The sequence below is a fragment of the Rutilus rutilus genome (genome assembly GCF_951802725.1).
Source record: "Rutilus rutilus genome assembly, chromosome: 21".
Lineage (NCBI taxonomy): Eukaryota > Metazoa > Chordata > Actinopteri > Cypriniformes > Leuciscidae > Rutilus > Rutilus rutilus.
Window position 1 is genome coordinate 7,006,442 of NC_140226.1, and position 15,355 is coordinate 7,021,796.

Genomic DNA, 15,355 nt, shown 5'->3' on the forward strand with positions numbered 1-15,355 from the left:
AGAAATTTATTTCTATAATACATACACTTCTTGTAAAAAAAGTGGTGCTAGCCCACAGTTGCCAGGGTATTAAAATGAAGTTGCTAATATATTCTAAATGGTTTTAGTGGGTTGCTACATGGTTGTTTGGCACAACTCCAAATAAGTAAGGGTCATGGAGAAAATGCTGTGCTTCTGTGAGGAATGACGCAATGGTCAAAGACGTCCATTTAGCAAATAAAACAATTGAAAAGCTGCATAAAGCACAAAAATGTGTTATTTTGAGCTGCGAGTGCTTGGCCAGTGCTCTCACTTGAATTAGGCTATACTTGAACACAACAACATGCAAAGTGGACATTGCATCGCTAGAAACTAATAACTGAATGCAATTACACAGATTGTCTGAGAACTCACAGCTAGAATCACATAATTATGTTTAAGTATTTCTGGCCTTATGCTTTGTTCACACATGGCAATTTACTGGTAATGTTACAACTCTTCATCCCTGCAAATTTCCATAACTGTTTTACCCGTATTTCTCAAAAGGTCTTGTTCACACAAGATCTGTAAACAGAAATCTTGCGGAAATTTAGCAGAAAGAACTAACTGTGTGAAACTGAGCCTAGTTTCTCCATTCTGTCACCTGATTATGTTTTGGTTCCTTGCTTTTGGCTTGCTTAGTTGGGGACACTTCATATTCAACAATATTACTGATCTGCTTACACTGACACCATTATATGAGAACTGAACTGAGCTGGACGATGACATCACTGTTTTCTCCAGAGCGGCTGTATAGATGAAGTGAACTAAATTAATAACTTTTTTACAACAAAATGAAACATCACTGAACTTACTTAAGTTGGACTATGACTTTGTTGCATTATTTTCATGTTATCACTGTAAAGCTGCTTTGAATCAATCAGTATTGTAAAAAGACAGCTTATGATATTGACTTGACTTGACAGCTTATGATATTCTGGTCCTTAGACATGATATGACCCAGGTCCCTCAAATATTCGTCCACAGTATTTTCCCACCAATTTATGACCTGCCGAGGCTATTTGTAAAATCAATCTCTCCTTAACAAGGGGCAAATCCAAAACCTTCAAACTGAAAAATCACCCCACACTCATGGAGTGTTTTTTTTTAGTTTTTTTTTTTATTGAATCAGGATGTACTAAAATATACAGAACACTGACACTTGCCAATCCAGCGGCAACATAGAGATGCAATGATTTAGAGAAATCCTCAATTCTTTTCTCCCAGATTTCAATGTGTATGGAACAGCTTTCATTTCATGGACGGTGAAAAGAAAAAGCATAGAAATGGCTTATTTTACCCTGATATTCATTAATTCTCGCTAGGGTGTCTGTGTCTGTGTGTGTGTGTAGAGGAATGTGGGTACAATGTACTGCCCACTTTCAGAAACCCAATTTATCCAGCTTTATTTTAATGTTGTAGGCAGTATTTACAACAAAAAGTCCAAAAATATTTTTTTCAGATTTTCCAGTTCTGGGATTCATAGTTAGAAAGGTTCATTCTTTGGTACAGCACATACCACAACAACAACAACAACAACGAAAAGAAAAGAAAAGAAAAGAAAAGAAAAGAAAAGAAAAGAAAAGAAAAGAAAAGAAAAGAAAGAAAGAAAGAAAAAAAAGAAAAGAAAAAAGATAACACTGTTCATCTTCTTTCTCTAATAAAAGTTGTTAGCAGTTATTTTCAATACATAATTTTTTTTTTGTATTAAAAAGAGCTTTGCTAATAGGTCATAAAGCTTTCTCACAGTAGGCGTTTGACCAACACATCTCTCTGCACTGCTTAGCTGTTATTAGGCTTTAAGACTGCAGTATGAGGAATAAATAAAACGAATGGCTCTGTATAGAATGCAGCTGAGGACAACAGCTCTAAAACGATGTAAGAACAAGAGTCACGACAGACACAAATGTCTTTGGTCCGAGGAAGATAATATCTCCCATTCCATCTGACAGATTCAATTCAGACATTTATTCAGAGTTTAAACACACTGTAGCTTAGGTGTAGTTCTCGTTTTATCCGCCGATCTTCTGGGTTCTTGAAGAATGGCGTGCTGTCATCTCACATAATTCATTTAATTGTACCAGCTGCAGTGGTTGTATTGTTTAGTGCAACAACAAAAAAACGACCCTTTTGAAATCATTCAATCTGCCGTAAAAACGATGTTGTAAAATGAATTAGAAAATAATATAACAGGAATTAAAAAATGCACGTTCCAGTTTGATGCATTCAAAATGACAGGCTGTGAACGACCACATCGCTCTCTCTGTTACTATCCTTTGTATGATTGTAACGTGAGTTTCTGACATAGTGAACACACACCTCGATAGGAAACAAACATAACAGCACCTTTTGGAAAAGAACAGTCATTAAGACTTCTGAATGCACTTCCAATGAATACTTCCACGCTCTGAAACAGGATCCACAGTTTCCATGACTCTCGCTGACATCCCGAGAGCGCTCAACCTCGCTGGCCTCGAGACAGTTTGCTCTCCTCATCGTCCGCTTCAGATTGCTGATGTGTTTCAGTCTCCATAGCGACACACCAATAACAGGTTGCTGTCTTCAAATGACCCCGTTCTTAGTTCAGCTCGTATGGCCACTAGGGGTCCTCGTCCATATCGTCCAGGTTTGGAGCCATGATGAAGTGCTTAGGGTACATCAGACTGTGCTCGAAGGCGTACTTTTCCCAGCGTGCGTCATCGCTTTCGTGAGTGATGTAGCGTTCCCCTCTGCGCGTCTCAAACTCTCGCAGATCAAGCCACGTCTGGTAGTCCTGGGACAGCACAGGCATGGACAGGTTGAGGTATAAAGCTATAACAAAACATTCAGAGAAGGGATTTTACAGGTCTCTAGGCTCCTTACCTGTAGCCATGGATGACTGAGAGTCTTATCCACACTGTAACGCTTCCTCATCTTCACTTGGAGAAGATTGTTGATCAGATCTGTAGCTATGGAGTTCAAATACATGATAAAAATGTTACAAAATTACAGATCTGGGCCGCATTTACCAAAAGAGTTATCTGAACACATGACAAAAAGGTGTGCTGTTAGTATACTTCATTTCAATTAAAAATAAGACAGTACGCTTTCAGTCTAGTTTTATGTACATATCAGAGATAATTATAGAAAAATTATAGAAAAAAAAGACAAGAATACTTGGCATATACTGACAGTTACACAGAAAATATATTTGGCCTACTTGAAATGTATAATTAACCCTAGTAAAGCCTGACATATGGAAAAACAGTCCATAGAAAAATCAATATATAAATAAAGATTAAATGCTGATAGCATGTCATGTAAATAAATTAGATCTTTATAGCAGTATAACAGACCACTTAGATACAATGCATATAAATATCAGTTGCCATTCTATATCTGCTAATAATATTTATTAAGTCTTATTAAGATGATATTTAAATATTTAGTTTTATGATCAAAGCTCTGTATTTTTTATTGAGAGATGAACAAATAAACGTTCCTCAAAAGCCTGATGGATCATATTTGATCCTCAAATTTGAACAAGATTTTTCTAAAAAATAATGCATGGATAATCAAGTAAACCAGGTTGCTTCAGTCCAGCAGGTGTTTATTATACCGTAAAATTTGGTCATTTGGTAATACCGTGAAATTTAAATGTAATTAATACATTTAAAATAGAAAACGCACTTTACTCCTGAGATGCAAAGCTGAATTTTCACATGATCCTTCAGAAATCATTGATGCTAATATGCTGCTCAATAAACCTTTCTTATTATTATCAATGTTGAAAACAGTTGTGTCGCTTAATATTTTTGCGGAAACCGTAATACTTTTTTTTTGATGAATAGAAAATTCAGAACAGCATTTGTAAAATGGTACATTCCGGATATGCGCACTACCCGAACCCACCTCCAAAACATTGGATCAAACAGGTAAGATCTAACATGTGCTATAAAATGTAAACACACAATAAATAAATAATTTAAAGCAAACAATGACTCTCTTATCATTCAACACTAACACATTGTAATGTTGATGTTGGTACTGTCCATTCTCATACACATTGTCAACACACCATATATAATAACTTATTTCTAGACTCAACACACCAAGTAAATTCTGAAAAGCATTAGACTGGTACTCTAGTGATGATGTAATTGACCTAGCCCATCATCACAAACACCATAAATGTCTTAATGTCACTTTGATCAAATTAATAAAGCCTTACAGAATAAAAATCAATTATTGACCCCCAAAATTTGGAACAGAACTGCAGTAATATAAATGTAAAACAAATATAGAGCTGTACAGAGGGTTTCTTCACACACAGTTCAACATTAAATCCAACTAATGAAATGTAATGATGAATTTAAGTATAATTGCTCCCACAAAAATAAACCAAGCTATAAAACTAAATTCGTAATGATGTGAAATGTAGAGACAGAGAAATGACATTTATAGAGTTGTAGAGGAGTAGGACAGACTGAAATTGGGAGAGGCTGGTATAATCTCTCAGGTCTCGGGCGGAAAGAACTATTCTAAACACACATGGGGGTGGACAGTCTGCTCGCTGTCTGACACACATCTAGACATCTCCCTCTTTCCACTGCGGCGGAAGATAGAAATCACACAGTATAGCACAGACATGTTCAAATGAAAAACACCTTAGTCATATGTAAAACAAAGTCATACATTATTGCCTTTAATATGCCTGGTTTATATTTGGTTGCAACTGCAACTATTTTATCCCATGGTTTTTGTAACAAAAACCTGGTGGTGCTGAGAAAACAGATTCATTTTTTAGAAAGTAGCTATGTATGAGTTCAGGTGTAAACCAGTAAAGCAGGGGACTTACCATCTGCAGAGATCTCTTTCCAGGGTGTTGAAGGGTACATGAACGCTGCGTTCTGGATTTGGTCATTAATATCCTCGTCCTCATTAAAGGGGAAGGTGCCACTCAAACTGACGTAGATAATGACTCCCACTGACCACATATCGAGGGAACGGTTGTAGCCTTTGCTGCGCAGCACCTCCGGGGCCAAGTACGCTGGTGTTCCCACCACTGAGCGCCGGAAAGACTTCTCCCCGATGATCCGAGCAAACCCAAAGTCACACAGTTTTACCTGGAACATGAGAGCAAGCGGTCGAGTTTGGTCATGTGTTGTTACAGGGAATTTCAAAATTTAGATTACCAGATGTGACCCAAAGCATTTACTCGAATGAGTATTGAAGTTAATACTTCAATATATATATAATATTTTGCAAATAAAGTGGTAAAATATGTATTGCAATCATGTCGCTTCGTTAAATTGAGGTTAAACCACTGGAGTCACATGGATTACTTTAATGATGCCTTTAATACCTTGCTGGGGCTTGAAAGTGGTAGTTGCATAGAGTGTCAATGGAGGGAAGAGAAAGCTCTCAGAATTCATAACAAATATGTGTTCTGAATATGAATGAAAATCTTATGGGTTTGGAATGAAATGAGGGTGAGTAATTAATGACAGAATTTTCATATTTGTGTGAACCATCCCTTTTAAAAACACAACTGCATGTTTACGGTTTTCTGATGTTGTTTAACGGCCACAAGACATGCAGGTAAACAAACTAAAGATTTAATAGTTTCCTGGTAAGTGTTTCATTTTGATTGTTTTCATATTAAATTATTTATTTGTTTTAATTGTACATTTTTTATAAAAAAATTTATTAGCTTTTCCTTTCATCAAGCATGTTCCAGGTACATCCAGCTTTATTACACGGCTCTGTGGAATACTTGATTCTGATTGATCAATCGCACCTTCCAGCGGTGTTATTTCCCGATAACAACCGGTAAAAACAGATAACGCAGGCTCATCCGGGTTACTGAAGTCAGCGCTTATGCTTGCTAGGAAAGTTTTTTCCTTATTGAAGTTTTGCGTTTGGTGAGCTAATAAAATATTAAACTCAAATCAATATTTTGTGTACAGTTGTTTAATTATGTATGGTATCGTGGACTCGCTCTCTCTTGTTTCATACAAACGCAGCAGCTGCCATTTTAAAACGATTGTTGTGTACACTTTAATGGATTCATTTATAAGATAACAAACATTTAAAAACAGTTTAATCTCAACATATCTCTTATCCCCATAATTATTTATGTGGCGAAATGCTGTGTAATAATAAGTGGTATGACTGTACCGTATCCCTTAAATGTCCGTCTAGTTTGAACTTCCCGCTTGCTAGCAACTGCTCTCTCCGTGGAAGCTTTGCGTTTAAAGAGCTAATCAAATATTTAGACTCATATCATTATTTCAACATATCAATATAATGCGTCTAATTATTTACTTATGTGGTAAGTAGCCGTGTAATAAGCGCGATAATGTACATCCAGTCGGTTGTTATCTCAGAATAAACCCCCATCAGAGTGATGCAAGACCGTCCTGATCACCCTGTCAGGGTTTATTCTGAGATAAGGTACATTATCCCATACTTATCCTCATACATACAGTACATTCATGTAAATCAATATAGCAAATATCAGTGATTGTTTATATTGCTGCAAAACATAACTATGTTATCACCCAGCTCTTTATATAAAGTATGTTCAGAACTTTATCTGCCTTCATACAGTATACTCACTAAAGCGATATACACTATAGCAAATCTCAACAGCTTGGTTGTTCGTGTAGTCCCAGAATGAAACTATATTATCGTCTAACTCTAATCTGCTAAATGTGACTATAAGGCATGAAGATAATTATAAACATTAACATCATGATTTTCTGTAAAGCAGCTATGAAACAATGTGTATTGTGAAAAGTGCTTTACAAATAATTTTGACTTCACTTTAAAACCCCCAGAGGATCACCAACTCCGCTTAGGTGTTATTATATAGTAATTCCTCAAGGATAGCATGGTTTATTCACTGTTGTTTACCTGAGGAAACGGCTCCGCAGACGCCAACAGCACATTTTCTGGCTTCAGGTCACAGTGAACAATGTTCTTGAAATGGAGATGTCGCAAAGCCACAAGGATCTATGACAGTAAAGCAGTCACTTAATTCCATGCATTCATCAACTGGATGGTGTTTCTAAAGCTTTAACTGGCCATCAATGTAATATCCACTTTAGATGTCAAGAAAAACCTTTGATTTGTTTCTGATAATCATCAACAGAAACTTTGAAACACTGTCATGTTGCTCTATCTGATTTAATAAAGAATTTAATAGAGAATTTCTAGATGAGCAGCTAAAAGTTTCATATGACAGTTTGACATATGACAAGTTTTCTAGCTTTCTGGACTGACATTGTAGGTAATGCCAGTAACACACAGTAACAATTCATAACATCCCATCCCATGGATATTACACTTAATCATAGTACTGTTCCAGATGTAAAGATTAGATTTTTTTTTTTCAACACAACAGAAGCAGAGAAACAGTGACAACATGACTGGTTGATGGGTGGTTAGACAGATGATTCATGCTGTGCTAGAAAACGGTTAGTTCAACACAGTAAAAGGTAAAACAGGCAAGAGGAAATATAAAAATGTTTTATTAAGATTAAGTACCCAAAACAAAACGCATGTCCATTATCCATTATTGACTTTATCCCATCTCATATTACATTACGTTTAAAAGTTTGGGGTCAATTGCATTTTTATTTTATTTAAAGAAATGAATACCTTTATTCAGCAAGAGGCTACAAGTTGATCAAAAGTGACAGTTGCATTTTTACAAATAAAACAGGTTTCAGTAATAATAAGAAATGTTTCTTGAGCAGCAAATCATCACATTAGAATGATTTCTGAAGGATCATGTGCCACTGAAGACTGGAGTAATGATGCTGAAAATTCAGCTTTGATCACAGGAATAAATTATATTTCAAAATATATTACAATGAAAAGAAATTTTAAATTGTTATAATATTTTACAATATTGTAGTTTTTACTGTATTTTTAAGCAAGTAAATGCAGCCTAGATGAGCAAGAAGAAGTATTTCTCAAAAACATCTCAACAGATCTTTCTGACCCCAAACTTTTGAAAGTAGTGTATGAATGCTTTATTTGATAGGATGACACAGTTGGGTTGTACAGGGTATAAAATAGACAACAATAGCAACAACAATGTTCATTCCTTTCAATGTTTAAACCAAAGTAAAGTCACTGACTATCAGGGTGAAATCACAATCATTCAATGTTTCCATTTACTTTCATAGAAGCACTGGCTCCTGACACCGCAGACAGAAGCATCTTAACCACATGGCAGCAGCTCTGGGGCTTTAGATCCATGGCTAATGGATGAGCTCCCGCGGCCCCCAGGGGCCCCACTGCTCTAATCAACCCACAGACTCGCCGCTCTAATTTAGCTCTAGATGACATCCAGATTACTGCCTCATCTAAACAAAATGCACTTCAGAATAGAAAAACGGAGCAATTTGATTTGAAGGGATAGGAGGAGAAGGAAAGTATCTGCAAACCTGTGTGACCAGAAACTTGGTGTTGCGCTCTGGAAGTTTGCTCTTCTCACTGGACAGGATCATCTCCAGCATGTCACCATGGAGTTTCTCCATGACAACAAACACTCGTTCTGGAGTCTCAAACATACGCTCCAGGTTTACAATACCAGGATGGTGCAAATTCTACAAGAAAAGAACAACCACGTCAAATTCATTAAAGAGAACAGCTCTCTCCACCATAATGCATTAAGGAAGTCATTAACATTTTTGCAGTGGTGTCCACATCCACGACTCTTATCCTGCCATAATCATGTTAAAAAGACTGATTACCTGTAAGATGGCAACCTCGTTTCTCAGCTGGCTCTCCTGTTTGGTGGGAAATCTCATTTTGTCTATTACTTTGATGGCCACATCTCTGCCTGTTTTTCTATGTTTCCCTTGAAACAGAATAGAAAATCATTTGAAACGCAGCACAAACACATTTTAAGGAAAAGATTTAACAAAAAATGCTTTTAGGTTTTAAGTTATAAAACAACAGATCGTTCAAAATTGAGATGAAATGTATTTGGTGTGTAGAGTGTATATTATAAATAGTACATGTAAGGGGACACTGTATAGAAACCCTGATAGAGCAAACTTGTAAGATCCTGAAAGGAGACCGGATAATAATCCAGCTACTTACCAAATAGATAAATAGATTAGGATGAAATTATTTTATAAGAGTTTATATTGTAAGATTTATAATGAGAGAAATGATTTTAGAATGTCAGAAGAATAATATACTGTAAGCAGATATATGTTAACCCTGGTGCTGTGTATTATATATAAATATATATAAAGAACACTTCATTTTCCTCTGTACCTCCATAAACGATGCCAAACTGTCCAGAGCCCAACACTTCATCAGCAAATATCTGATAGATTGAGCTGATGTCCTAAAGACAAAGCAAACAAAGTTGAAGATTGACAAATATCAAAATCAAGTATCATTTTACCAGTACAATCAACCCAATAACAATTTCTCAGTCTAAATATTGATAACCCTAAATTTTCTCTCTCAGCTTTTCATAGTTTTCTTGTGGTGTGACTTGACCGTGGCCATGACCGAACAAGCAGAAGTGTGTATAATAAGGGATGTAATTGTGAAATATTGTCGGTAAACACAGTCAAAACTCACCACATTTTCCTGGATTTGACTGTTAGCTACAGAAATGCTGATGGACAGTTCCTCTGCAATGCACACACACACACACACACAAAACAAAATACAGACATTTCGATTAGCCTTGACATTTCTTAATAGGTAATATGATTTCAAATTTGCATGTGGGAAAATGTGAGGCAGAAAAATATTTAATTTTAATTAGTATCACATTCAACACATGCAACAAATTGTAATGTAACATTTATCAATTTGATTGCCGAGACATATTTTCCACCATCCTTTTTCTGTTTGTCTGTGCAAAATGTGAGAATAATTTAAGCAAATGCTATCTGAAGTATATAATAAATTGCACATTACTAGAATGACAAGAAGGGTGAGCTAGACATAGTAATTGTAAAGGTGTTTATTTTTTTCTGATTATTTTTTGGGTTGGATTTGCACAGGCTTCGCTTGTCTTCAGACAAGCTCTTAATTAAGAATGCCATTCATCTCTGGGCTGAAATCTCCTCTGAATACTGAATTAAAAGTGTGTTTGTTTCATAACTAAACAGCTTTCATTAATCCAGACCTGTCAAACCTCTTTAATCTTCTGTCTCTCAACACAATTAAATGAAGGTGCATCAGGATATTAAAGACTAAAGCTCAGCTGTTTACTCTCCAGAATAGAGCTGCAAATCTGCCTGAGAGTCACAACTCAACCATCAGATTAAAGGCACAGTACATTTCTGTTTTTGTTTCGCTTGCTCTTCTTATTTTCTGTTGTCTTGGGCTTTATACTGACACCTATCAATGTAGATGCACGAATTTTGTTCATTAACTTCTGCCACGTTTAAAAAAAAAATCCATTTCATACAAAACTAAATAAAAATTGCATCCTTGAATCTTCATGAATCATAATCTGTGGTGTGGAAGCCACACTTGTCTCAGTTTGTAACATTGCTTCATCAATGACTGCTTGTTTGAACATGTAAGATTTCCAAACGTATGAATGAATGAATTACCGTTCAAAAGGTTTGGGTTGGTAAGATTTTTTAATGTTTTTGAAAGAAGTCTCTTATGCTCAGCAAGGCTGCCATTAAATACAGTACATGTAGTGAAATATTCTTACAATTTAAAAGAACTGTTTTCTATTTTAAAATATTTTAAAATGTCATTTATTCCTGTGATCAAAGCTGAATTTTCAGCATCATTACTCCAGTCTTCAGTGTCACATGATCCTTCAGAAATCATTCTAATATGCGGATTTAGTGCTCAATAAACATTTCTCATTAATATCAATGTAATATCAAAGCTGCTTTTTTTCAGGATTTTTTGACGAATAGAACATTTAAAAGAACAGACTTAATTAAAAATAGTCCCTTTACTGTCACTTTTGATCAGTTTAATGCATCTTTGCTGAACAAAAGTATGAATGTCATTCAAAAACAAAACACCTTGAACTGTAGATTAAATAATACATTAATGGACACAAGAGATATCTACAGATTTTTTATTTGCCATTTTTATCTTTGTTGGTGTGTAATAGTGCTTTGACAAACAACTGAGAATAATGTCTGCACCAAAATGTTAAACCGAACCTTTTTATTAAACCCCAAAAATGAAGCCATCCTAGGTGTATATGACTTTTTTCTTTCAGCCGAACACAATCGTTATATCAAAAAATATCCTGGGTCTTCCCAGCTTTGTAATGACATTTTGTATGATTTTTGTAAGAAAAATGTCCCCATTTAAAACTTTGTAAACTATAATCACTGACTTCCAGCAACGGCTGTACACGTGTTCACGAGAGAGTCGAGTTCAGGTGGAAGGGTGACCTCTGACCTGACATATGCGTGGGACGTATGAAGTACGTAAGCTGAAGAACGCAGAAGTGCAGAGGATGGAGTAAAACAAAACGCCGGTCACGAATTAGAAGTCATGTTAAACATGTTAAAGTTACTGTTTTTCTAAATAAATACATTTCATTTGTCATAAAGTGCCAGATGCACAAAATATACAATGACAACTTAAATTTTGGTCTCTTCCTCACAAAAAGCTATCGTACGACTTGAAATGTACACATAAAAAAATAAAATAAAATTAAGTTGTAAAGAAAACTAAGATCATTGGAGTACGTTTTAAAAGAAAACCCTATTTCAGCCATTTTTACTCCAAAATTTCACGTTTAATCCATTGTGTTACTTGCCGTATCTTTGCAATAACTTGTGTAATTCATTAGCAATTTCTGAGTGAAAATCGTTTCAAAGTAAATAATGCACCAAATTTTTCATAGAGACTTTTTTTTGGTCCTTTTTGGAGCTTGGTGGTAGAAGCTGGCAACCACTTTAACTTATGGAAAAGAACAGTATGAACAACACTTCACATGTTTTTAAAGACTTTTAAAGACTTTACTACTCACTGTGATCTTTATTCTGTCCCGCAGCGGCGCCCACGCTGGGCTGTGGTGTTACTGGAACGGGCATCAGGGCCTGGCGGATGGCCCTCTCCCAGCTCTGGGCCACCTCCAGCCCCACACCTCCAGCCGCCAGCGCAGGGTTGTGTATGTGGAGGTGGGGGCCGCCGGTGTTCTCCCCAACGTAGTACACCATGGTGGCTGTGATGACCTCAAAGCAGTGTGGATTGCCTCCCAGGGCTAAACTACTGAAGTCACGCGCAACCTCCACCTGCAAGATCTCTGACAGGGGAATCTCCTGTGGGTCAGACAATGAGTCAGAAATTCAGACGCTGACTCACTGACAGTTAGATAAGACTGTTTAAACAATTAAACAACCTTGGATTTTGCTCTTTGAGTCTGGAGATGAGTCATTAAATTAGTCCATGTGATGCTGAATAAAAATCTCCAGTCTAGTTTGAAGTTTGGCTTGAAAATTTCATTAATTCAATGGTGTCTCGCTGATGAAATTTAAAGAGTCCAAGTAGTTCCTCCAAGTTCAAACAGATCTTCCTTATCACGTCAAAAAAAGCACGATCTAGAAACGCAGATAAAGGTTGCCATCCAGAGTTAAGCGTCAATCTTCATTGACGATGCAAAGCCTAATGTGCTAAGTCTGATAAAGACCGTCTCTTAAGAGTCCACCTTCTGCTCAGCCCCCAAACTTGCTCTCAGAAAAACAGTAGCTGTGGCCAATCAGAGAGAATGCTGCGCCTGCGGTCTTCTCTGAATATGAGATGAAGTGCTTGTGGTTTGGTGGGTGAATCATGTGACCCAACCCTATGAAGAGCCCCATGATTACAGGGCCGAGCAGCAGAAGCGCGTGTGTATACGTGTATGAGTGTGTAGGCAAGTCTTACTCTAGCCACTGATACATTATGAAGGAGATGGCCACACTTACGGGGGTGGGCTGCGGTTATCCCAAGAAAGGCCTGAAACCCCCTTACCCAAAAACCAAAAGTAGAGGGCTTCAATCTTCAAAAGAGAACACTATGATTTCCAAATGTGCAAATCTGACTGGTTCTGTTAAGTTATAGATGGACATCAAATGCATGATCATGTCTCACGCTGTACTTTAAGTTATAAGGTTTAAAGCATAAGGTTGTTTTGAGGATCATATACCTTACTCGTTTTGCTGAGAAGTCTGTGTTTCTTTACCTCACAATCAATTTAGCTAAGAAAATTTTTACAATAAAGCCAAATGAGAGCCTTTGTTACCAAATTGATCAAGTTACTCTTTAGGATAATGTACAATAGTGCTTCAATAATGGTGAATCTCTCTTATTTTGCCAAGAGTATGGATTAATGTCAAAACTTAAAAGAAGTAGTATCTCTTTTAGGATTTAAGACCCGAGCAGAGCACCAAGATGATAATAAAGTGGTGTGTAAAACAGTCTTAAACACACCCTGAAGTCTCACACAGGGCGGTGAGGTTTCCAGACTTCAGTTTTACAGCTGGGAATACAGGAACAATCACAGAAACACACAAGTTCTTAAAAAAATCTTCTTTTTTTTCAAATCTATGGCAATAAGACCTTCACATCCACAGATGTGCGCACATTAAAGAAGACGTAACCAAAGCACAATTCCCAGGGGTAGTCATTACACTCGGTTCTGAAGTTTGAGGTTGGTATGATTTTTTTGTGTTTTTGAAAGAAATCTGCATTTTTTTATCAAAGGCAAAGCTGAATTTTAAGCATCAATACTACAGTCTTCAGTGTCACATGATCCATTGGTAATCATTCTAAAATGATGGTTGCTGTTGTGCTGCATTATAAATTATAGATTTATTTGTCAGCATTCTTTGATTAATAGAAAGTTTGGATCCACTTTAAATTAAGTGTCTTTAACTATACAGTGTGTACTAACATTTAAAAAAATATAATTTGATACAGTGCACTTATTGTGCAACTTATTATAATTATTGTACTTTTATTTAAAAAATACCTGCATGTAACTACATCAGTATTTCATTTCTGTAATTACTGTTGACCCTTCCCTTAAACCTTAACCAACCCTAATTGCCCATACCATCAAACCTGTCCCTAACCATACCCGTATCCCACCTCAATAGCGGCAAGGGTTTTGCAATACAACATGAATTCAACATATAATGTATATACCAAAATGTTTTTCAACTTCCAAACAAAGTAGATAGTAGTTAAAGAATATAAAGTTGGACTGGAAGTTTAAAATAACAGCATTCATTTTTGTTATGGATCCTTACTGAATAAAAGTATTATTAAAAGAAATGATCACCACTAGTGCGTTTAAAATATTTTAAGTTGTCCACTTATATTAAAATGCATCTGAAACACGCATTCTGAGCATATACAACCTATACTCACTATATTAATATCTAGCCACACAACTAACTACACATATATCAATGCACATTTAACATCTTATATTATCATACTCAGTATGTGGAGTTCTTTTTTGTTCATTTTTGTGAAGTTAACTTTTCACTGGTCATTTTTTTGGGAATCCAGACTCATTAAATATAATTTAATTGTAATAAAACATGCATACAGGCTATTTAGTAAACATTATTTTCCAAAGTTGTAAATAATAATAATAATTGAAAAAAAAAAAGAGTATTGGGAGTATTTTCAACAAGAAAATGTTTAATAAAAAATAAAAAAAAACTTGCTATTTCTTTGTAATTTTGGTGAAATTGTACAGTAAGTAAAGAAATAAGAAAATCCTACATTCTACATTCAGTTTTTTCAGTGTATTTACTTAATTAAATTGCAGACTTATGAGGTTTAATAATAACATTTGGTCAACTCAGCATTCCAGTTTACTTAAAAGTGAACATACATCCTTTAAAATGCGAAGGAGCATTAACTGATCTATCACCATACTTTCTGTACTACTAGAATGTACAAACACATACTGTATAATGCAATAGAGAAATGCAGTGATGCCATTCAAGTCTCAGAATAAAAGTTATTATATTGGTTTGTTCAATACAGAAGTAAAATAAAGCAATAACCATATCACTACACAGTGTATTTGATGCACGTCCTGTCTCTTTCTAAATGGCTTTTGGCTGTGCTGAAGCAGAGGAGGAGGAGGGGTTATTCTGTGGTACTTACCAGAGACCTCAGTGGTATTTATGTGAGGGGAAAATACTACTGCCTTTAGCTGTCTGCAATGCTCTAGATGAGCAATTAATTATAATGTTCTGACATTACAAAGATCAAAGATGAACTACATCATAATCAGTTTCGTTAGAAGTATATGAGCAATATTATAATTTCCAGTGACATTCTAAAGGTTGTTCTCAATAACATTAAAATATACAAAAAATTCAACCAA

The 15,355-nt window shown here is 35.8% G+C and overlaps 1 protein-coding gene across 1 annotated transcript in view; it reads right to left on the minus strand.

Annotated features, from left to right (window-relative positions):
• Window positions 1–1,398: 1,398 nt before the first annotated feature.
• Window positions 1,399–15,355, minus strand: part of prkd3 (protein kinase D3) — an 81,613-nt gene continuing 67,656 nt past the window's right edge. The window contains exons 11-19 of the mRNA XM_084393717.1: window positions 11,999–12,290; window positions 9,613–9,665; window positions 9,298–9,370; window positions 8,766–8,872; window positions 8,457–8,618; window positions 6,916–7,014; window positions 4,856–5,123; window positions 2,881–2,966; window positions 1,399–2,791 (exon numbers count right to left, since the gene is read on the minus strand). Coding sequence (XP_084249843.1) covers window positions 2,618–2,791; window positions 2,881–2,966; window positions 4,856–5,123; window positions 6,916–7,014; window positions 8,457–8,618; window positions 8,766–8,872; window positions 9,298–9,370; window positions 9,613–9,665; window positions 11,999–12,290 — 1,314 coding nt within the window. The 3' untranslated portion in view covers window positions 1,399–2,617. The remainder of the gene's footprint in view (window positions 2,792–2,880; window positions 2,967–4,855; window positions 5,124–6,915; window positions 7,015–8,456; window positions 8,619–8,765; window positions 8,873–9,297; window positions 9,371–9,612; window positions 9,666–11,998; window positions 12,291–15,355) is intronic.